The 24,765-nt window shown below is 44.1% G+C and overlaps 1 protein-coding gene across 4 annotated transcripts in view; it reads left to right on the forward strand.

Moving 5' to 3' along the window:
• LOC134347028 (coronin-2A-like) overlaps nucleotides 1-24,765 on the forward strand; it is a 168,348-nt gene that overhangs the window by 139,088 nt on the left and 4,495 nt on the right. For all 4 annotated transcript variants that reach the window (XM_063049021.1, XM_063049019.1, XM_063049022.1 and 1 more), the window contains 9 exons: nucleotides 2,064-2,180; nucleotides 3,026-3,175; nucleotides 8,768-8,947; nucleotides 10,237-10,353; nucleotides 18,186-18,290; nucleotides 20,215-20,311; nucleotides 21,293-21,405; nucleotides 23,358-23,448; nucleotides 24,170-24,399. In XM_063049021.1, coding sequence (XP_062905091.1) covers nucleotides 2,064-2,180; nucleotides 3,026-3,175; nucleotides 8,768-8,947; nucleotides 10,237-10,353; nucleotides 18,186-18,290; nucleotides 20,215-20,311; nucleotides 21,293-21,405; nucleotides 23,358-23,448; nucleotides 24,170-24,399 — 1,200 coding nt within the window. The remainder of the gene's footprint in view (nucleotides 1-2,063; nucleotides 2,181-3,025; nucleotides 3,176-8,767; nucleotides 8,948-10,236; nucleotides 10,354-18,185; nucleotides 18,291-20,214; nucleotides 20,312-21,292; nucleotides 21,406-23,357; nucleotides 23,449-24,169; nucleotides 24,400-24,765) is intronic.

Consider the following 24,765-nt stretch of genomic DNA (forward strand, 5'->3'; position numbering starts at 1 on the left):
GACCTTTGTTTGCCCAAATCTGTGGTGAGGTTGGGAGTTGAGTGGCGCTGCCAAAACCAAAACTGTGTATCAGTGAACAGGTTAGTGAAAAGTAAGGGGAGCTCAATGGTGTTGTTGAGAGGACACTGGCTGGCTGGTAATTAGCTGAACTGGATTTTTCCTGCTTTTTAAGAACAAGACATTCCTAGCTAAATTTTCACATTGTCCAGTAAATTGCCAATATCTTGACTAAGGACTCAGTTAGTTTTGGAATGCAGGTCTTTGGGCCCATAATCATGATGTTGTCCAGTCCTGTAGCTTTTGCTGTGTCCAGTTCTCTCAGCCATTTCTTGATATCATTTGGACGGGGACTGGCTTCTCTAATGGTGGGATCTGAAGAGGAAACTGAGGTGAACCATGCATTCAGCACATTGGCTGGGAATTGGTTTGCTGTTGTTGAGTGTGACGTTGTTCTTGGAGCTGCCTCCTGTTCAATTGTTCACCATCATTGACATGAGTGGACTGAGATCTGTTGCTTGTGCGATTGCTTTGCTCTATCTGCTGCAAACTTTTCAAGTAACATGCTTTAGCCTGAGGTTGCTGCTTCTCATCTCATCATAGACTGATACTTCATCACCTTGAAGTACATCTGGGGGTGCTGCTGGCAGATCCACCACGTGGCTTGTGACTCAAGTCGAAACCAAACCTATGCAGATTTGCCAGAGTGATTAGGGCATTCCGTGCTGTGAGTGGACATGATGTTCACTCCTGGGTTAGCAATGTTTTTGTAGACTGTACCCCAATATGGAATTTCCAATCTTGCCTTGTATCCTTAGAACTTCACCCACAGTACTGATTCCCCAGTTCCCTGTCATCTCACCCCAACTTAGAACCTCAACACCTGCCATCTCTTCTACCCGAATCTCTAGAGATACTAGATGCCACATTGTCTTTGTGTGCTGCAGGAGTGGAAGATTAATGTTGGTTCAACAGTGCTGTAGAAATTTGTAGTATTGCGAGAGTGCTCAGTGATAAGCTTTTAAACTAAAACCTACAGGTTAGATACAAGTAGGGATCTCACAGCGCATTTTCAAAGAAAAAGGGTGTTCTCCCCAGTGTATTGTCCATGTGCTACCCTGGCATAAACAAATGATGAAGTCGTTACCTCATTACTGTTTATAGAAGCTAATGAGCTGCATTTCCCATCTTCCCACAGTGAGTTCACTGAAAGGCGTATATTATTGGCTATGAAATGATTTGAAATCAGAAAGATGCTCTTTTTTTGTTAGTCTGGAGCTTGTTTACACTGTAGCTTGGCCTATTTTTTCCCCTCAGGTCTCTGTGGAGCTCCACACCCTGATGTAAATGCTAAAATAGATTTAAGTTGTCCATCATAAACACAATTGTCAATACAAATTTGGCATCTGCAGAAATAGATCTTAGTCATAATCTGCATTAAAGGGTGCTTAATGAGCCTGTGATAGATCCTGCAAAAGCATTCTAAAACTATCGTGAGTAAGCGTTGTGGTCAAGTCAGTGCAAACTGACACTACTGTTGTTCTGACCTTTCTTTTGTTGGATCCTGGTGATCTTGTAATCCCAATGTTCTTTGGAAGTCAAGAATGAGCATAAAACTTGTTGGATACGGGAGTTTTATTAAATGTTGCAAGAACAAAGATCAAGACAAAGAGCAAAGAAAGTGTGTTGTCTTAGACTAAAAACTAGCTCAGACTAGATGTACTAGTGAAAACTATAACCTATAAAATAGCCAGATTCAGTGATGTGACACCTATTGCAAAGAAATTTCTAGAAAAATACAGAATCTAGTATACTACAATTACTCAAAATTCACATGTATGTCAGTAATTATATAAAAATGCAAGCAAGGATAGGAAAAAATCTGTGAGAAAAATAACAATTTGACAGTCTAATTGAAAACTTTTAACACGTAACCTCTACTGTTGGCTGGCCATTTGGTGATCACATAAGGTGAACATGAGCAGATGAGTCTTTATTTCATCTCTGTACTTCACCATGAGTTTGTTGAGCAAGGGATGCTAACTTGAATGTCGTTCTGTTGATAGACAGGAAAGATCGATCCACATCAGCCGAAGGTCTGTGGTCACAAAGGGAATGTATTGGACATCAAATGGAATCCATTTGATGACTGCGTCATTGCTTCCAGTTCAGAAGATAGCACGGTGAGCTTTTGGGTTCTGTTATCTCCGTCCATTTCTGTCCAGCAGGGAAAAAAGGGGAGAACTTTGATGGCATCATTTTATGATTTAATTTGGTCTGGAAGGCTTTTTGACAACATTTCACATGAAAACTCCACTTCAGTAGGATTCTGAGGGATGGTTGGGTGTCCTTGGGAAATGGTGTAGAGAAGAACAAGAATGATGTAAAATACAAACAAAATTAGCTGGAATAATATAAATAATTAAGTTACTTAATTTGTAATTTGATAGCGGTGATAATGTTGGTCTCAACAGTTAAAGTGCATTCATTGTCATAGAGAGATATAGCACTGAAGCTGATCCTTCAGCCCTCAGGCACCATTTAAAGTAACTTGGACTAATCCTATGTTAAAATTATTTTTATTCTTTTCTTATTTCCATCAACTCCACGAAGTTTCTACATCTCAGCTAAACAATAAGGGCAAGTTACCTACTAACTGGTACATCTTTGGAACGCGGAGAAAATCAGGCACTCGGGTGGGAGGGAGAACATACAAACTCCACATAGGTCAGAATCAAAAGCAGGATACTGTCCTGGGGATGAGGCTGCAGTGCCACCTGCTGTACCAGTGTGCCAGTTCATCCCCTTGCATGTTTATTCCACTGAAGGAGCTATGTGCATGGCAATTGTTGTGGGGTTGTCTAAAGGATGAGTGAGTGAGCTGAACCCAGGCTATAGTTCTGAGCTATTATAATGACCAATTGTAATTTCCTTCGACAAATCTCTGATGAGTGATTGAGGGCAACTTTTTTGCCAGCCAGTCTTTTCCTGATGCAGTCTTATAATTTTGTTTTGTTTTGATGGACAGATTAAGATCTGGGAAATTCCTAAACACGGCATCACCAAAAACATAACTACTTCAAAGCAAGACCTCCTGTCGCACTCACGAAGAGTAGGAATCATAGAATGGCACCCAACAGCCAGAGATATCTTGTTCAGTGCTGGATACGATTACCGGGTAAGGAAGGAGCATTCAGAGAGATCTTTGTAGCTCTCTAAAGTGCCATGTGCTTGTAAAGTTAGAAATGGATAACTAATCAATTTTTCCAATTTACATTTTGTTTCCAGGTAGCTCATTGAGTTACACAGTAGCAGTCCTGTTTCAGGGGTAGGTCATTTTTTTGCCCTTGAATTCTGTCTCTCGCAGAGCTGAGGCTGGGAGTTGGACACTGGAAAAGGCAAAATCAGAACTAATGACCCTTGCCAGATGTTGCTACACACCTTCACAGTGCCCTTCTCGATGGGCAGCCCCTCTGCCAGGCAGATGGTGCTACCATGCTCTGCTGAGTACATAACCAGTGTCTGTCAAAGAGATGGTACCGCTATGCCTGGCTGAATGGCCAGTTCATGGTCTGAGCTAGGGATGGCTTTAGATTTATAGTTCAATTTAGAAGTGGTCTGAAATTCAGCCAGTGGGTGGGGATTATTACAGGTGTTTAACAGAGACAACTAGAGCATGGTCTGGATGCCAGAGGTTATTTGTGCCTTCACTTATGAATGTTTAATTTTTCATTCTTTCAAGAAAATATTCTTCTACACGCTATCTTGCATTGGATGCACATGCAGTGGCAATCCGAGCAGGAATGGTTTATATATCTGTGTTTGGTCTGACTGAGATTTTACTCTTTTTTGCTTTGAAATTCAGCTCAGTCTGTCCTTGAATATTTACAAATAGCAACTCCCTTCACTTTGCCTCTCTGTATGCTTGTGTATACATCTCGTTCTGTTTGCCTGATTGTGTGAGTGTGTTTGCATTTGCAAATGTGTTTGTATTTGAATGTCTTTCTCTTTCTTTCTCTGTGGGTTGTGTGTGTCTGTAAGAGGGAGAGGGAGAGGGGGAAGAAGGAGAGACAAAAAAGGTGGGGGGGGAGGGCACGTCTCCCTGCCCTTATCTACCCTCCTCTACAGTGAGTGGTGCCTGGCTCTATGCAGACATCCCACCTCTCCCGGAAGTACCGGGAGCCTCCCACATATTAATAGTGGCTCCCTGATGCCCGCAAATTATATATAATGTCCCAGAGAGCGAGCGTGAGAGAATGCGCGAGAGAGTGAGCGCAAGAGCAAGAAAGCAAGCGTGAGGCAGCGAGGGCGAGTGACAGCGACCACAAGAGAGAGAGAGAGCGAGAGCAAGAAAGCAAGCGCAAGAGAGCAAGTGCGAGTGAGAGTGACCACGAGAGAGACCACGAGAGAGAGCGCGAGAGAGAGAGCGAGAAAGCAAGCATGCGTGCAAGAGAGAGCGACCACGAGCGACAGAGCGCGCGCGCGAGAGAGAGAGAGAGAGAGCAAGAGCAAGAGCGAGAGAGTTCCAAAAAAAGTCAGAGTGGCAGAGTGTTCCAAAAAAATATATAAAACGTACATCACCCCAGACTACACTAAAGTGTTCCCCTGCCTAATAGGGGTCAAAAATAATGACAGTGTTGCTCGCTGCACTGTTTGCAACAGTGACTTTTCTATTGCCCATGGTGGGTCAAGACTGTACAAGACATGTTGAGGTGAGTTTAGCAGGTGTCATTCGTTCATTAGCATAGCTAACGTTATTTAAGCTAGCTGGCTAGCTGCTAAGGAGCCACTCTATTATAGACATCCCACCTCTCCTGGAAGTTTTGGGAGTCGCCCACAAATTGATGGTGCTACCTCCCTGAAATGAGTTTTTGCAGAGTGGGATGTCTGCTCTATGTCCCGGTCTTTCCCTTGACTCTCTCAGCAATGATCATTATTTGCATTACTGTCATTTGTTCTTCTGCTGGCCCATATTTAGCCTCTGTTTTCTACATAGTAAAGAAAGTAGTAACCAGGTTCTCTGATCTGATTTCCTTAATTTCTCAGGATCTATGGGGTAAATGCAAATGAGTGTCTAAAGGGCTGTATTTTTCTGTGCCTAATTTAACCTATCAGAGGGACTAAGCAAAACCATCCAGCCATCAGATGAAATTATGACTGATTTTTGATCTATCCATGTACCTTTATTTTAAACATATTCCTTAATATCATTAGTATAGGTCTTCTATATATCAGATTTAATGTTCACACTTGGCCTTGCATGAGCCTCTGTTTGTGGAGAGGAGTTCCAAATTTTTACTATACATACCGTAGTGTAGAAGTGTTCCCTAACTTTACTTCTGGAAGGTTTGGCTTTTGATTATACTCTGTTCAATAGTTCTAGACTTCCTAAACAGCCAAACTAGTTTATTTCTGTCTGTTTTATCAACGTTTGAGCTGCAAAATACTGCAGATACTGGAAATATGAAACAAATCAGAGAGTGCCAGAAAAACTCAGCAGGTCAGATAGCATCTGAGGAGAAAGAAAGTTGGAGTTAAAGTTTCAGGTCAGTGACTTTCAATCAGAACTGGAAATATTGATAAAGCAGACATGTTTTAAGTTGCAGAGAATGGGGAAGGAATGAGAGGAATGTTTGTGATAGATGAAGACTAAGAAAAAATGAATGGCGCAAAAGTGAGAGTCTTGAAGTTAATTGCAGCTAATCTGTCTGGAGAAGAACCCTATAGGTGGTTCACAGTTTCCAGTAGTTGTCACTCTGATTCTCCATCCACCTCTACTCTGATCTGTGTCTGCAGCCTCTCAGTGAAGCCCTTCATAACCTTTTGAGGGTTGTAACTGACTTTATTGATACAGCTGTGGATGAGTGTATCCCCACTAAATTACTCAGAGACTTCCACAATCAGAAGCCCTCGATGAACCATGAGATCTGAAATTTGTTGAGGGCCAGATCAGAGATGTTCAAGTCTGGAGACGAAGAAAGCTGCAAGGGGTGCAGGTATGGTCTCCAGAAAGCCATTTCACGGGCAAAGTGGAGATTTTGGACCAAATTTGAATCAACGAGGGATGCTCTCGCCTCCTTCAAAGTTAAATCAAGCGACATGGGAGACAGCAGGGCTTCACTTCCAGATGAGCTCAATGCCTTCTCTGCTTGCTTTGACTGTTGGAACATGTAGGAACCATCATAAACCCCATATCTCCCGAGGATCCTCTGATCTCACTATCTGAAGCTAAGGTGCAGGTTGCCTTCAGGAGGGCCAATCCATGGAAGGTATCCAGACCAGACGAGGTACTAAAGACCTGTGCTAACCAGCTGGCTGGTGTGTTCACTGAGATCTTCAACCTCTTGCTTCGACAGTGTGTGGTACCCACCTGCTTCAAGCAGACTTCAATGAGAACGGTCCCCAAGAAGACTATCGCCCAGTTGCACTTACGTACACAGTGATGAAGTGTTTTGAGAGGGTGGTGATGAGACGTATATCAGGTCCTGCCTGAGAGGTGACTTGGATCCACTGCAATTTGCCTAACAGAGCGACAGATCCACACAGATGCCATCTCGCTGGCTCTTCAATCAACCCTGGAACAGCTGGACAGCAAAGATGCATACATCAGGATGCTCTTTATTGATTACAGCTCAGCATTCAATATCATAATCCCCTCAAAACTAACTAATAAATTCCAGAATCTTGGATTCAATAGATCCTTGTACAATTGGATCCTTGATTTCCGGACTTGTAGACCCCACTCAGTTTGGATTGGCAGCAGCATCTCCTTCAGAGTCTCCATCAGTACAGATGCACCACAAGGTTGTGTGTTTAGCCCCTGCTCTACTCGCTTTACACTTTGTGTGGCTAAGCACAGCTCCAACACCATATTCAAGTTTGCTGATGACACCACTGTTGTGGGCCGTAACAAAGGTAGTGATGAATCAGTACACAGGAGGGAGATTGACATTTTGGCTGAGCGGTGTAATAACAACAGCCTCTCACTCAATGTCAGCAAGACCAAGGAACTGATTGTAGACTTCAGGAGAGGGAAACCAGAGGTCCATGAGCCAGTACTCGTCGGAGGATCAGAGATGGAGAGGGTCAGCAGCATTAAATTCCTCAGTGTTATCATTTCAGAGAACCTGTCCTGGATCCAGCACATAAGTGCAATTGGGAAGAAAGCACAGCAGTGCCTGTAGTTCCTAAAGAGTCTGTGGAAGTTCAGCATGACATGTAAAACTTTGACAAACTTATATAGATGTGTAGTGGTGTGTGTATTGACTGGCTGCATCACAGCCCAGTGTGGAAACACCAATGCCTTTGAATGGAAAATCCTACGAAAGGTAGTGGATTTGACCCAGTACATCATGGGTAAAGCCCTCCCAACAACTGACAACATCTACATGAAACACTGTTGTAGAAAAGCAGCACCCATCGTCAGAGACCCCCACCACCCAGGCCGTTCCCTTTTCTTGCTGCTGCTTCAGGCAAAAGGTACAAGAGCCTCAGGACTCACACCACCAGGTTGAAAAACAGTTATTACCCCCCCAACTATTAAGCTCTTGAACAAAAGGGGAAACTACACTTGCTTTCCCATCCATTGAGATGTTCCCACAACCAATGATCTCACTTTGAGGATTCTTTATCTCGTTATCTCATGTTCTGGTTATTTATTGCTATTTATATTTGCATTCACACAGTTTGTTGTCTTCTGCACTCTGGTTGATCTTTCATTGATCCTGTTATAGTTACTATAATATAGATTTGGTGAGTCTGCCCACAGGAAAATGAATCTCAGGGTTGTATGTGGTGACTTACATGTACTTCGATAATAAAATTTATTTTGAACTTTGAGGAACAGCATTTCATCTTCTTCCAGGTAGTCTACTGCTCAACATTAAATTCATCAGTTTCAGTTCATTAGAAATGGTGGGTTCTAATACCAGAGAATGGACTGCTGAGGCTACATGGTAGCTCAGAGGTTTCTGTAGAGAGCAGGACAAGGTTGGCATTTGGGTTGATGAGGCCTCGTGGTAAAGGACCTGAGGCATTGGCTCAGTTTTCCTCTCCATGGATGCTGTCTGGCCTGTTGAGTGTTGGTGGTTTTAGTTTCTGTGTCAGATTTTTGATATCTGTCGTTTTTGGTTTTCAGTTCCTGTCCTGTTCTGATGTAACTCAGTTTTCTACACCCTGCAGTTGCTCTCTGATCAATTGGGTACCACCCAGCATTTCATTTATTTCACATTTCTAGCTACTGTTATCCTTGCTACTTTGGAGTCCCAACATTCCTATTTTGCTTCACTATCCTTCACACCTCTTCCAGTCAGATTTGCTGCCATCAGGAAGACTACACCACTCACAGTCTGTCTGATCCATGTTTTTTTGTTCTCCACGCTATGACAGACATTCCATTTGCTCTTCCCATTCCTCTCCAATTGTTGTGCCTTATAACATGCCTACTTTCTAATTTGTCGAGGTTCTGATGAATGGTCAATCACCTGAAACGTCGGCTTAATTTGTATCTCCACAGATGCTGGCTGAACTTCTGAGTATCATCAGCACTTTCTATTTTTTTTTATTGAGGATTTGCAAATTTTACTTTTAGATGAATTAAGTTCCCTCTTAACTAAACTTCAGGAAATTAGTCTGTGCTCCTAATTTAATTTCTGGAGTTCCAGTATCTTTCTGCTGACTCCAGGGTGGGCTCCCTGATAGTCAATGCGAAGTTAGTCGTGGTCAGTTAAATCCTTTCTCATCTAACTCTACTTTGTCTCCTTTTCTGCAGATTATGATCTGGAACCTGAATTCAGGAGAGTCACTAATTAGAAACCCTGTGAAAATTCTGGATTGCCACAGAGATGTTATTCTCTCCATGTCCTTCAACACCAGTGGCAGCCAATTTGTGACTTCTTGCAGGGATAAGAAGATTCGAGTGATTGACAGTCACACAGGAAAGGTTTTACAGGTAGAATTGAAAGATTACTCTTATTGCAACAGATAAAGAGAGCTCGTGTTTTCCGTGATTTCTAGATCATGGAGAAATGGAGAAATTTGTATTTGTACAGTGCCTTGAATTATGTTACCTCTGAACTTTATTATTCTAACACATTCTTGTCCAGCTTCCTGTCTTCTACCTCTAAGAGGTGTAAGTTAACTAGAGAGTAAATGATAGAGCCATGGGGGCCCTGGGGAGTCTTATCTAACAGAGAGACCTCGGGCGACAGGTGAATCAACACAGGTAGTAGGCAGAGTGGTGAAGAAGGCACTTGACACACGTCACCATCGGTCAGGGTTGCATCGTCAGAGCTGTGCACTGTATTCTAAGTGTGGTCTCACTAACAACTGTACAAACTGTTGGTATGATCACACTTGGAATATTGTGTACAGTTCTGATCAGCCGGTGATAAGAAGGATATCATTAAACTGGAGGTGATGCAGAGAAGATTCATGAGATTGCGACTGGGACTAGAGGCTGGATGGGCTGGGACTTTTTTTACCTAAAGCTTTCAAGGCTGATCTTATTGAAGTAGATAAAATCATGAGGGGCAAAAATAAGGTGGATGGTAAAGTCCTTTATCCAGGGTAGGGGAGCCTAATATGATGACAGGTACTTAATGTGAGAGGGGAAAGATTTAAAGAGGCAACGTAGAAAGTGCTGGAGAAACTCAGTGGGTTGGGCAGCTTCTGTGGACAGAGATGGACAGTGGACATTTTAAGTCGAGACCCTTGAATCGTGACCGTCTATTTCCCTCTGTAGATGCTACCTGTCCTGGTGAGTTAAACAAGCAGACATTTGGGAGGCTGGCAGCATGAATGGGAATGGATCTGTGGATTGCATGGGTGGGAGCAGGGCGTACCCTCATTCCTTCTTTCCCCACTTCACCCTTCCTCTGAGCTACAACTACAACACTTAGGCACTGGGTGGAATTGAGCCAAGCTAGTGAGGCTGGGAGTGCTAATCAGACTCACTCATTCACTCACTGAGTCAGTGAAGCCAGCTGATGCCACTCTTCCTGTGCCTGCTTGCTCTCCCGTCACCACTGTTTCTGTGATCATACTCGTTCATTTCCGACTTACGAACACTTGTCAGGAATGGAACTGTGTTGTGATCTGGGGGACAGCCTTTAAAATGCAGGATAGCTTTGGAGGTTTTACACAGTGGCGTGTTCTGTAGGTGCTGATGGTCACTTCCACCTAACCTCCTGCCCACCCACTTCTTCCTTTGGTTACAAGCCTTCTTCTGATCATTTTCAGGAAACGGGTTGCATATCCCACAGAGCTATCAAGGTTTTGTATCTGGGCAACTTAAAAATGATACTGTCAGCGGGCTATTCCAAGTGGAACAACCGACAAGTCATTCTCTGGGATCAGGTAAGCAGACGTGTGGGATGTCTGATGGGGTCAGGGCCTGGTGCCGGGGTCTGGGAGGTGGATGAGGCCCAGCAGTGGTACATTCTGTGGATCAAGAGAGCAGCCTGGTGGTGTGGGGTTAGGTTAAGTTGGGGGGGGGGGCGGTGGTGGAGATCTAATGTTCTTCTCTCTGCCTTAGTGATGGATGATCAGCCTGAGGATGGGCTTGTTGATGTAGGGCGGGATCCCACATTCTCCGCCATATTGACCTGCAGTCCTACTCTGCCATGTGGTCCCCCGTCTGCCTTGCCTTCAGACTGGTCTGATTATTTATCAATCCACTGTCCTTCCTCTTCCCCATAAACCTCTACTTCCAACAGAACAAAAAATTGTTTTAGATTCGTAGGTGCACAGAAACAAGATCTTCATCCCACCATATCCATGCCAGCCTTTCTTGATAATCCCATTTGCCCACATTAGGACTGTAACCTGGGCTCTGCCTGTTCAAGTGTTTGTTTAAAACCCTGAAGTTCAAAGTCTGAAGTAAACTTATTATCAAATTACGTGTGTTACAATATACAACACTGAGACTTATTTTCTTGTGGGCATACTCAGTAAATCCAGTAACCATAATAGAATCAATGGAAGGCCACGCCCAACAGAGCAGACAACCAGTGTGCAAAAGACAACAAACGAAAGGAAAGAAATAATAAATCAATAAGCAGTAAATATTGAGAACATGAGATGAAAGGGACTTCATAGATTGTGGGAACAGTTCACTGGTGGGGCAAGTGAAGTTGAGTGAAGTTATCTCCTCTGGTTCAATCGCCTGATGGCTGAGGGTGGTAACTGTTTCAGAATCTGATAGTGTGAGTCCTGAGGCTCCTGTACCTTCTTCCTGATGGCAGCAGTGAGAGAGAGCATGGCCTGCTTGGTGAAGGTCCTTGATGATGGATTCTGCTTTCCTGTGACAGCAGTCCATGTAGATGTGCTTGCTGGAGGGGAGGACTGGGCCTTATCCACTACTTTTTTTTCAAGGAGTTAGTGTTTCCACACCGGGCTGTGATGCAAACAGTCAATATACTCTCCACAACGCATCTATAGAAGTTTGTCAAAGTTTTAGACGTCACGCTGAATCGTCGCAGACTCCTGAGGAAGTAGAGGCACTGCTGTACTTCCTTCGTAATTGCAGTTACGTTCTGGGCCAAGGACGGGTCCTCCGAAATGATAACACCACGGAATTTAAAGTTGCTGACCCTCTCCACCTCTGATCCCCAATGAGGACTGGCTCATAGACATCTGGTTTCCTCTTCCTGAAGACAATCCAATAATCAGTTAACACACATCAAAGTTGCTGGTGAACGCAGCAGGCCAGGCAGCATCTCTAGGAAGAGGTACAGTCGACGTTTCAGGCCGAGATCTCTTACTAACTCTTCCTTCAGTTAGTCCTGACGAAGGGTCTCGGCCTGAAACGTCGACTGTACCTCTTCCTAGAGATGCTGCCTGGCCTGCTGCATTCACCAGCAACTTTGATGTGTGTTGCTTGAATTTCCAGCATCTGCAGTATTCCTGTTGTTTGCCAATAATCAGTTTCTTGGTCTTGCTGACATTGAGTGAGAGATTGTACTTGTATCTGACTCCACCACCTTCTCTGGAAATGTTGCAGATATCAACCATCCTCTGTGTGGATAAAAAAGCTTTCCCCTCAAAAACCCCTTTAAAGCTTCCCTTTTCACCTTAAACCCAAGCCCTCTTTTTTCCTGATACCCCTACCATGGGAAAAAGATTCTTGACCGTCATGTTCTGAAAATGAATATCTTACCAATGGCAAAGTTTTCGTTTATAGTTCTTCCCTCATTGTCCCCTGATCTGTATCAACAAAAAGAACAAGTGAAGTAAGACAAGGTCCTGTTACTGTATTGTGTACAAGTCTGTGTATGCACAGGTGCTGTGAGAAATACAGCAGCAACACAGGCACAGAGAATCATATAATGACCATTCTCAAGAAAAGCAGATCAGAACAAAAATTTTCTACCTTCAACCTTCAGCCAACTGGTGGTGCGAGTTGATTCAAGAACCAGTTGGCTGAAGGTTGAAGGTAGAGAGACACTAGCATGCTCTCCTTATGCTTGCAGGTACGTGCTGGGTCTAGGCAAGGTCGTGTGATATGTTAATGCACAGGAATTTAAAGCTGCTGACTCTCTCCATCACTGATCCCTCAATATCGACTGTTCACCTTCCTTTCTGCTCCTGAAGGCAGCAGTCAGCTCTTGGCTTTGCTGGAGTTGAGCGAGGGGTACTTGTTGTGGTAACCCTCTACCAACTGTCCCATCTCACTCCGAAAGCTGATTCATTCCCACTTGTGATTCCTACAACAGTAGTGTTGTCAGCGAATATCAGGATAGCGTTGGAGCTGTGCTCAGCCACGTAATTATGTGTACAGAGAGCAAAGCGGGGGCCATGCAAGCACTCTGTGTTGATGCTCAGCGAGGGGGAGATGTTATAAGGATTAGCCTTACATGCCACCTGTACATCGAAACATAGACTGAAACACGTTGTTGGCATTGATGGAGGTAGCCTGCGTCTGGCGCCATTCTTCCAGCAGCAACATAGCATGTCTACAGCTTACTAACACTGTGCAGCTTTGGACAGTGGGAGGAAACCAGGGCACACAGAGGAAACACACGCAGTCATGTGGGGAATATACAAGCTCATTATAGACAGCGGTGGGAATGGAACCCCAATCGTAGGCGCTGTAAAACGTTATACAACTGTTACTCTTCCATATCACCTGATGTTGGTACCAATTCTCACTGACTGAATTCTGCCAGTGAGGAAGTTGAGTATCCAGTTGCAGAGGGGGGCACAGAGGCCCAGGTATTGAAGCTTGACAATAGATTTGACTGGCTGAATGTGAACTCCAAGCTGTAGTCGAATACGTATTCAAATCTAGTGCGTGCAAACGCTAATTAAAGATTCCCCACCAAGCTGCATGCTTTCCTGACTTGGAAGTAAATCACCTGCACAATGCACACAAAATGCCAGAGGAACTCAGCAGGTCGGGCAGCATCTATGGAAGAGAAGGAGCAGGCCGAGACTCTTCAACAGGACAATACCACCTGACCTGCTGATTTCCTCCAGCTTTTTGTTTGGGTGTTGCTAAGGATTCCCAGCACCTACAATCTCTCGTGTTTAAACTAAATCACCTGTTCTTTTTCATCGCTAGCTTTAAATCCTTGAACTTCCCCTCCTAAAGCACTGTGGACTATAGTGGCTCACCATACCTACTCGAGGACAGGTATGGATGGGCAATAGATGCAGGCATTATTAATGACACCCAAATCCTGAAAATATATGAGAATAAAGTGTAGGTGAGCTGTCTTTACAAATCACAGTGAAGGTGCTCACAATGTTGTTCAGTGGTGAATTATAGGATATTTGATTAGTGATGAAGGAGTACTAGTGGCTTTTGTGTGTGTGTGTGTGTGTGTGTGTGTCTAGACAGACTCGTGACCATTTTGTCAGAGCTCAAGCCCACACAAGCAGTATGTGAAAGTCTTGGCTTTGCCAAAATCAGTTGTCTTAAAGAAATCTATTACAAGTTGCTGTAAGACCTGCATTCTGGAAATAAGAGTATTACAAAAATTAATCTTATCTCAAACATTCAAGTGCTGGCACTTTTTGTATTGTTAGTGTTTTTGGATTTTAGCTCTGAGAGTTCAGCAGATTATTTGTGCCTGTGACGGAGTATGAACAATATTGTTCGTAAATTTATTATCAGGATAAGGAAACTGTACTGAGGAATATAAATTCTGGGAACTGGCTTATTGCATTGCTGATTGCTTGAAATCCGATTGGCATTAATATCAAAATAGCTTTCGGCAATGGCTTTGTGTTCTGGATCTAATTGAGTTACTCTTCTAATTGGTTAGAGCCCAGGATTAAATTCAGTGATCTGGAATATATGCTGAACCCTTTCTTTGTCACTTTAATCCAATTTTCAGTTCAGAAAATGCATACAGAGCTGGATGTTAAAGGGAAAAAATAAGTTCAACTTCAACTTGTGACATTAGAGGATTAGATGTTAGAGGGCAAGTTTTTGCCGTTAGGGTTTGGACTGATTTTTTCACTGATGGATTGTTACTGCCATTCGTTGTTGGATTACTGATTGTTAGTGTCTTGGATTGGTTAGTGGAGCACCAGTGCCACCTACAGATCATGGTCTGAAATCAGAACCATTTACTCCGAGCTCCTGTTCTGTCAGCCAGTGAGTGCTTCCGTGGGTGACCATCTATGCTCTTTTTCATAACTAAATCTTGATTAATAGACCTAGAGAAACACATTGGCAGTGCTTAATCATACAACACCTAATAAGCCATCAGGAAAAGTCGTCGAGAGATAAACGATAAATATGGCTCAGAAAGCCAGGGAGAACTCCCTGATCGCCTTTGTTAGTGCCATTTTGTATCCATATGATAGACCTTGGTGTAATATCCTCTTGGAAAATCTCCTTTTGCAGCAGGAGACATAAAACAGGATAGTACAGTGCAGGAACAGGCCCTTCAGCCCATCCTGTCTGTGTTGAATATGATGCCAAATTAAAGTACATCTCTCTGCCTGCACATGATAGAAACATAGAAACATAGAAAATAGGTGCAGGAGTAGGCCATTCGGCCCTTCGAGCCTGCACCACCATTTATTATGATCATGGCTGATCATCCAACTCAGAACCCAGCCTTCCCTCCATACCCCCTGACCCCTGTAGCCACAAGGGCCATATCTAACTTCCTCTTAAACACAGCCAATGAACCGGCCTCAACAGTTTGCTGTGGCAGAGAATTCCACAGATTCACCACTCTCTGTGTGAAGAAGTTTTTCCTAATCTCGGTCCTAAAAGGCTTCCCCTCTATCCTCAAACTGTGACCCCTCGTTCTGGACCTCCCCAACATCGGGAACAATCTTCCCGCATCTAGCCTGTCCAATCCCTTTAGGATCTTATACGTTTCAATCAGATCCCCCCTCAATCTTCTAAATTCCAACGAGTACAAGCCCAGTTCATCCAGTCTTTCTTCATATGAAAGACCTGCCATCCCAGGAATCAATCTGGTGAACCTTCTTTGTACTCCCTCTATGGGAAAGATGTCTTTCCTCAGATTAGGGGACCAAAACTGCACACAATACTCCAGGTGTGGTCTCACCAAGGCCTTGTACAACTGCAGTAGTACCTCCCTGCTCCTGTACTCGAATCCTCTCGCTATAAATGCCAGCATACCGTTCGCCTTTTTCACCGCCTGCTGTACCTGCATGCCCACTTTCAATGACTGGTGTATAATGACACCCAGGTCTCGTTGCACCTCCCCTTTTCCTAATCGGCCACCATTCAGATAATAATCTGTTTTCCTATTTTTGCCACCAAAGTGGATAACTTCACATTTATCCACATTAAATTGCATCTGCATGATCCTGACATTTCCTGCATATCCACGTGTCTGTCTAAAATCCACTTAACACCTCTGTTATATCAGCTTCCACCACTCCCCTTAACAGTCCATACCAGTACCTACCACACTGTATGTATGAAATAAAACTTGCTCCGCTCATTTCTTTTAAACTTTCCCCCTCTCACCTTAAATGCATGTCCTCTGGTATTTGTACCAGAACCCATGGATTAAAAAAAACACATTCTGATTGTGCAAGACTTCAGCTATACTGCATTGGGAGTGTTGGCTCAGAATTATGATCCCAAGTATCTGAAGTATGACTTCATTACCAACCTTTCTAGAGCTGAGAGTATAACCCATGAAAATTTATGCAGTAAAATCATGGGAACCTTAGCTTGCACTCAGACCGTGGTTCCTGTGCTAATGTTCTGGAAGTCCCTCTCTGGCACCATCAGCACACAGGAAGTGGTCAAAGTGGAATGGCCACAGGAATTAGTTCAAACGACCAATGGATGGGCGTTAGAAATGCAACTTACAGATCCCCCAGGTTACAGACACCTGACATATGGTCACTCTGTACATATAACTGAGTTTTTGGAAGCCGGTAAGATAGACTTGCTAGCTGCTGTGTGGCTGCAGGCCTCTTCTGCTGAGTGAGAACAGGGCATCTCTGTGTTCCTTCTCTCCACCCCACTGAGCCACAACTGAGAGAAGGCATATTGAGACTTTCCCATCTAGCTGCTTTTGCATACTGTTGGGGGGATGGCCTACCAGGGAGAAGCTGCAGCAACTGGGTCTCTGGCACTGACTCTGGCTCTCTAGCTCAGAAGGCAAAGAGGGAGAAGAGTTGTCCAGGGGATTCCAAAATTAGAGGAGCAGACAGGAGATCCTATGAACATGAACGAGACATGCAGATGATACGTTGCCTCCCAGGTGCCAGGGTCAAGGATGTCTCTGATTGGGCCCACGGGTTTTAAAGAGGGAGGGAACAGCTGGAAATCAAGGTACATATTGGTACCAACAACTAAGGTAGGAAAAAGGACAAAGTCATGAAAAGAGAATATAGGGAGTTATAGAGGAAGCTGAAAAGCAGGACCTCAAGGATAGCAATCTCTGGATAGCTGCCAGTGAGGGTAAGAATAGGAAAGTACCATACCTTCCACATTCAGTATTCTCCTTACAAAGGAAGAGACTAACACAGAATGATGGACCATTTAATTTTTAATAGTTCAGAAAGGTAGCACCCCACAGTGTATCAGTACCTCTACAGCACTTGATGGACTTACAAGTACTGCCTGGACTTGTATCCTCCAGTCTCTGGAATGGGCACTTGAACCCACAATAAATAACACTCCTGATGGGCCACAGCTGATGTGGAACCAATCAATCGGGTGCAATGCTTTGCATAATATCCAATGTGCTTCTTCAGTATGTTGCGTATGAGAGCGAGGTACATGGTTGAGTGGTGTCGCAGCAACAACATTGCACTCAGCGCTGGTAAGATAAACAGAACTGATTGTGGATTCAGAAAGTGTAAGGTGTGAGAACACAGTCCAGTCCTCACAGAGGGATCAGAAGTGGAAAACGTGAACAATTTCAAGTTCGAGTGCCCAACGTATTGATGCAGCTACAAAGAAGGCACAGCAGTGACTATATTTCATTAGGAGTTTGAGGAGATTTGATATGTGACCAACGACACTTGCAAATTTCTACAGATGTAACATGGAGAGCATTCTAACCGGCTGCAACACTGTCTGGTATGGGGGGGGCACGGCAGGGTGGGAGTGGGGAGGGGCTACTGCACAGGATCGAAGTAAGCTGCAGGGAGTTGTAAACTTAGTCAGCTCCACCATGGGTAATAGCCTCTGTAATATCCAGGACATCTTCAAGGAGCCATGCCTCAAAAAGGCGGCATCCGTCATTAAGGATCCCCATCACCCAGGACGTTGTTACTATCAGGGAGGAGGTACAGGAGCCTGAAGGCACACGCTCAGTGATTCAGGAACTGCTTCTTCCCCTCTGCCATCTGATTTCTGAATGGGCATTGAACCCATGAACACTACCTCACTGTCTTTTTTTGTACTTCTACTACGTTTGTGTATGTATGTATATATATATATGTAAAATATGTGTGAGGAATGTGAAGGCTGGTAAATGTGACAATCCCTTTTCAGAATCTGCTTTAATGTCACTGGCATATGTCGTGAAATTTGTTGTCTTTGTGGCAGCAGTACAATGTAGACAACAAATTTCACAACATGTGCCAGTGACATTAAAGCAGATTCCGATTCTGAAAAGGGAGTGTCACATTCCTGTAATCGTTGCTGTAGTCCTTGATGCAGTGATGGGAGGCTTGATTCACACAAATGGTCCAATCCATTAACAATCACCTGTTTTTCTGAATAATAATAGGACGACCTGTCTGTGCCTTTAAGGGAGGAGGATTTGGATGGGTCTTTGGGAGTGCTTTTTCCATTCTATGATCCAGACACGCACATGCTTTACTTGGCAGGAAAGGTAAGGCCATGACTTGCGTTTGTTGGTTACTTCGTGTTGGTGTTACAGGTACAGGGAAGATACAGAAAGCTCCAGTGATGATAGTTGCTGGGATCGAATTCCCCTTGATATCTTAAAACCATCAGTGACATCACCTCTATGATGATCTTAGTTTTGTAAAGGGCTCATGGAGTGTGGGGAGGGAGTTCAGGGTGGGGGGGCAGTAAGGGAGTGGGGGCTTCATAAGATGTGGGAAAAACCAGTGTTCCCAAGCAAAGAAGGTGATCATTTTGCTAGCTGTACTTTATGCAAACATGATATCTATCAGACTCTTGCAGTCAATTTGCTACGACATTCTGAACAAACCATTCTGCATTGTTGATTTTCCTATCATTTATTGAGAGAGAGATAGCTACATGTATATATCAAGAGATTGCAGATGCAGGAGAACCAGTCTCAAGGAAGGGTCTTGGGCTTCAAGGATTAACTTGAACTTAACTTAAGGATTAACACTTTCTCTTTCCACAGATTCTGCTGGACATGTTGAGTGATTTTAGCATTTTCTGTTTACAACTCGAGTCTGGTATTAGATGTGGGTAGATGTGGTAGCTGGGGGCAAGGCAGGGTTTTACATACAGGTCAGCCATCTTCATAATGGAACAGGTTTCATGGACTACGTGGTTTCCTATGTCTCTCCCTATTAATGCTATATTGATTCACCTTCTCCAGGGTGAAGCATCTACAATCTACTCTGAAAGCAGCTTTCCAGTTCTGCCACCTCTACTTCAGGTGCATGGAATACCACCAGCCGCCGGCCCCCTTCCAAGTTCTGCACTATCCTGATTGAAATGAGATTGTCAATCATTCAGCACCACTCAACACATAAAGAATGAATAAACCTTGCATTATCTCCTTCATCAGAATGAAAGGTCTTGGCCTGAAATGTTGACTGTTTATTCCCATTCATAGATGCTGCCTGACCTGCCGAGCTTCTCCAACACATTGTGTGTCTTGCTTTAGATTTCCAGCATCTGTAGTACATCTTGTGTCTTGCATTACTTCCTGTGATCTAAATGATCCCCTTTTGTACTTCCAACAGAGACTATTTCCAGTTTACACTTTTTCTTGACGTATTTTCTCCTAGAGCCATGGACCATGACAGCTCAGAAACAGGCCCTTCTGCCCATCTAGTCCAAGCTGGCCTGGTCTTCTGCCTGGTCCCATCAACCTCCGGTACATCCAGACCATACCCCACCATAACTCTCTCATCACTCATCTACCTTTCTAAACTTTTCTTAAATGTTACAATTGAACCACAATTTTCTGATTTTATTGAGCCTTATGTCCAGTGCTGAATGGTCTACATCTGTTTCTGAGGAACTGAGAAATTGTTTGTTAAAGTTAACACCTCCTCCCTGCTGCCAAGTGAGAAATAAATTAAACACGGCAGCCCCCAGAATCAGTGTGTGGTTGCACTTCCCAAGTTCAGACTCATAATCCCAGAGATGGAAAGGTTCCCAGAATGACTTTGATGCTGCAGAATTATGTGGTTCCTCTCCTCTCCAAACAGCTTGTCCCCATAGTCCTCAACGCTTGGAAGTTCCATCAAATAATTATAGGACTCTAGCATGGAAAAGAATGATCAAACTTGATTGGGAGTTATAATGTAAACCACATGAGACTCTTGGTTGAACTGTATTTTGATCATTGAGAGCTAATTGCCCTGACAAGGCTGTTTGGCCCATTGTATGTGCATGGTATCCTCCGTTGGGAAAAATCCCACATCCCTGAGACTATCGCATGAGAGTAATTCAAAGCCTAAACCTCCATCCATTGTAATTCCTTCTGAAAATGCATGGTACCTTTATACCTCTTCTAAGATTGGTTAGTTGTTGCTTTCCAGTATCTAAACTTGCATCATTTGTACCACTGTTGTTGTTCACAGGGTGAAGGTAATATACGATACTATGAACTAAGCTCTGAGAAGCCTTATCTTCACTTCTTGATGGATTTTCGCTCTTTACTTCCTCAGAAAGGAATGGGTATGTCTTATCTGGTTTAAGATCCGCAGTGGGGTGAAATCTGCCTTTTGGTCACTGGCTGAGTGATGGCTGCCCGTATCCCTTTAGGTTGGTGTTAAGCAGAAGAGGGGAGGGAATTCCAGAGATTTAAATCCCAATCAGAAGAAGGCACAATTGTCAGTTACAGAGCTATTAAGCTTGCAAGCGCACACGGGATCAGAATTGAAAAAGAGAGTATTAGAACTCTGTAGGTCCTTTTGCAAATGATAATTGATGTTGGGACAATTCTTAACAAAATCTGGGTTGACTGATTTTTGTTAACCTCGGCTATTAATACGAGTGTATTTAATTGATAGGTGGTGTTAGAACATTGATTATACAAGATCTTTAATATTAAAGGGCAGATTAGGCTTGAGGGTATGTCTGTATCAGGATGCAGGGGGATGTTTTGGATATGCTGGTGCCAGTCAGTCCAGGAGAAAATTCTGGAGTTGATTAGCTATGGACATAAGTTTTAGGATCAGGTGAGTTGAGGCTGAGATAATGCTGTAGTGACACAGGCTGGATCTGTGTACCTTGGAGGGAAAATGCAAATTCACTGGTTGTTGGCTCGAAGAGAGAAATGGAGGCTAAAAGCTGGAATTGCATTAGATTAGTTTAGTTAACTGTTATATACACCGTGGAGCAACGAGATTGCTTACTTGCGTGAAACTCACAGAGTAAACAGTATGCATGGTAATAATGAAAACAATTACAAAACAGCAGAATTTTGCAAAGATTGTAGTGCAGTCTGAGATCGTGCAAAAGAAATGCAGAGTGAAAATAAGGGATTATTGAAGAGGGGTAGAGTTAAGAGTCCAACAGTCCACACCACTGGGAGAGGGACGTGAAGGAGGAGGTTGTTTCACAAGTATGATGGCAGTGGGGAAGAAGATGTGTTTAAGTCTGGAAAAGTCAATTAGTCTCCAGGTCTTGAACAAGTTTTATTTTCTTTATTACAAGGTATCATGCCAAAGAGAGGCCTGGATGTCAGTGCCTGCGAAGTCTTCAGGTTCTACAAGTTAGTGACAGTCAAAGGCCTTATCGAGCCCGTCTCCATGATCGTCCCTCGGCGGGTAAGGGAGTAAACATAAAGTGTAACACACGGGGTGGGCCATTCAGCCCAACTGACTGACCTCTGCATTTATGATCCAAGCCTTCTTCATCTCAGACACAACTCAGAATGCTGGAAGAACTCAGCAGGTCAGGCAGCATCTAAAGAAAGGGATAAACTGTCAGTTTTGGGACGAGCCCCTTCTTCAAGACTGGAAAGGAAGGAGGAAGATGCTAGAATAAGAAGGTGGGAGGAGGGGAAGGAGGCCAGCTGGAAAGCGATAGGGGTGGGTGGGAAAGATAAAGAGCTGGAGAAGGAGGAATCTGATTGGAGAGGAGAGGAAGAAAGGGAAGGAGGAGGGGACCCAGGGGGAGATGATAGGCCAGTGAGAGGAAGAGGCAAGAGGCCAGAGTGGGGAATTGAAGAGAAAAGGGGGAGGTAATAAGAATTATTTTACTGGAAGGAGAAATCAATGTTCATACCATCAAGTTGAGGCTACCTAGACAGAACATGAGGTATTGTTCCTCCATCCTGAGAGTGGCCTCATCATGGCAAAAGAAGAGGCTATGGACCCATATATCAGAATGGGAATAGAAATATAAATGGTTGGGTGCTGGGAAATTCCACTTTTGGAAGATGGAGTGGAGATGGCTCGGCGGTATGATCCCCAAATTTACTCCGGGTCTCTCACCAATGTAGCAGAGGAAGCATTAGGTGAACTGGATACGATGGAGCCCAGCAAAATTGCAGGTGAAGTGTTGCATCACTTGAAAGGATGGTGTGGGGTCCTGAATGGAGGTAAGGGAGGAGATAAATGGGCAAGTGTAGCATATCTGTCGTTTGCAGCAATATGTGCCACGAGGGAGATTAGTGGGGAGTGAGCAATCCCTCTAGAAAGTGGGGATTTGGTGGGTGGGGGGGGTAAAGATGTGCTTAGTGGTAGGATCCCATTGAAGATGGCAGAAGGTACAGAGAATGATGTGTTGGATGCGGAGGCTCACGGGGTTGTAGGTGAGGATAACAGGAACTTTATCCCTTTTACGGCAGTGGAAAGATGGAGTGAGCGTGGATGCCTGGGAAATGGAGGAGATGTGGATGAAGGCAGCATCAATGGTGGAGCAAGGGAAACTCTGTTCTTTGAAGAAGGAGGACATCTCTTGATGTCCTGGAAAGGAAAGCCTCATCCTGGAAACAGATGTAGTGAAGACAAAGGGACTGAGAAAAGGGAATGGCATTTTTACAGGAATCAGGGTGGGAAGAGGTATGGTCAAGATAACCGTGGGAATTGGCAGGTTTATAAAAGATTCGGTAGACACTTTGTCTCCAGAGATGGACATAGAGGGATTGAGAAAGGGTAGGGAAGTGTTAGATATGGACCAAGTGAATTTAAAGGCAGGGTGGAAGTTGGAGGGAAAGTTGATGAAATTAACAAGCTCAGCATGGGTGCATGATACAGCAACAGTGCAGTTGTCAATGTAGCACAGAAAGATTTGGGGAACATTACTGGGGAGGGCTTGGAACATGGACTTTTCTATGTAGCCGACAAAAAGGTAGGCATAGCTGGGGCCCATGCAGGTGCACGTGGCTATACCCTGAGTCTGGAGAAAGTGGGAGAAGCCGAAGGAGAAATTATTCAGGGTGAGGGCCAGTTCTACCAGACGGAGGCAGGTGAGAATGTGGAACAAGCTGCCAATCCTAGTGGTGCATGCGAGCTTGATTTCAACGGTTAAGAGAAGTTTGGGTAGATAGATGGATGGCAGGGGTATGGAAGTATATGGTCCTAGTGCAGGTCAATGAGAGTAGGCAGCTTCAAGGGCTCAGCATGGACCAGATAGGACAGTATTGCTGGGATATGAAGCAAGAAACGTGCAAGCATGCAGAAATTGGGTACAGTTTAGAAATTGTTGGGCAGGTAAAAGGTGATGATGTATCACTGTGCTAATGGGATTACTCTGTGTCCAATGCATCTTGCAGTCAGATTCATACCAGGATGACATCTACCCGCTGACAGCAGGGGCACAGCCAGCAATGACTGCGCAGGAGTGGCTAAACGGATTCAATAAAGGTCAGTCTTGATACTTGTTGTGCTTGTGTAAACTCCGCTCCTCTTTCACAACTTCTCTCTGTGATTTTACACATCAGGTGTCAGTTTCCCCTACAACCATCTGTAGTGAACGCCCCGCTCCGGCCTCCCATTGGACTGGGCAAGGGGGAGATTAAAGCAGCTCCATCTGTACTGCTTCACCGTAACGTACGAGCGATACCCGCGACACCCACCACCCAACCTCACCAACGTGGCTGCTGTGGTCCTTGGGCATACACCCTTCAAGTTGCTTCAGTCCTCGGCCTGATCCTTCCCCTCTTCCTCCCTCACAGTAATTTAACTCCCATGTTGCTCCCAGCAGTTTCCAGGAGGTTTTATTTGATACTAGAAATAAAACCACCTCCTGCCCTTTCCAGACCACCTCACCAAGGATGCAGGAGATAACTCTGATGCTCGTCTTGAAAGCAGAAGAATCAGATCTTTTCAGGCCACCTGAGACAACAGCTGCCAGGGGCCTTGGCTTAACTCCTCATCTCAAAGACAGTGCCTCCAACAGTGGTATTGCCTCATATTGCATTGGAACATCAGCCCGAAATGTTATGTTCTCATGCCAGGAGTGGGAATTGAAACCCTAATTTTCCACTGGTCAAAGCTCTGAACAGAAAAGAATCTGCTTTAGCTAAAGCATTTGGCTCCTCACTTAACATTGTTTTAATCACATTTTTCACTCTCTTGGTTTCAGATCCAATACTCATATCCTTAAAGCCTGGTTCTAATAACCAGCCGTGCATTCTGGAGAATAAAAGCACTGAGCTGAGCAACATCCCTGATTCAATGAGAAGAGAACATGTGAACGCAACACCGCAAAAACAGGAGCAACGAAATACAGAGAAAGGCCAAGAGCAGAAAAAGAATTTTATATCAAATGGGTACGACCTGTCGCAATGTCCACCCCCAAAAACAGAAAATGAGGTAAACAATAACATTTGTTTCTGAACTTAACACCAAACTCATGATTCTTACACTTAACACAGCCATAGTCACGCACGAAAGCAACCTTCCTATTAACTCAGCCGGCATGAAACATTCTCAATCTCTTAATACATCTGTGTCAGGTCCAGAGTATCGACTTGGCTTCTCTCTGACCAAGTGACCCAGCAACATTTTCTCTCTATCTTCCAGCCCCCTACTTCTCCAACTGCAAACCACTCCTAAGGTCACCTGCCATCCATCTGAGGAGACAGCAAACCAGAATTTTTTTTTTCATGCAATGACATTTGTCTTGTTTGGGCCATTATGCCTGAGAAGACTCTACTCTTTTCCTCAGCCCTCCAAATT

The sequence above is a fragment of the Mobula hypostoma genome, chromosome 5 (genome assembly GCF_963921235.1).
Source record: "Mobula hypostoma chromosome 5, sMobHyp1.1, whole genome shotgun sequence".
Lineage (NCBI taxonomy): Eukaryota > Metazoa > Chordata > Chondrichthyes > Myliobatiformes > Myliobatidae > Mobula > Mobula hypostoma.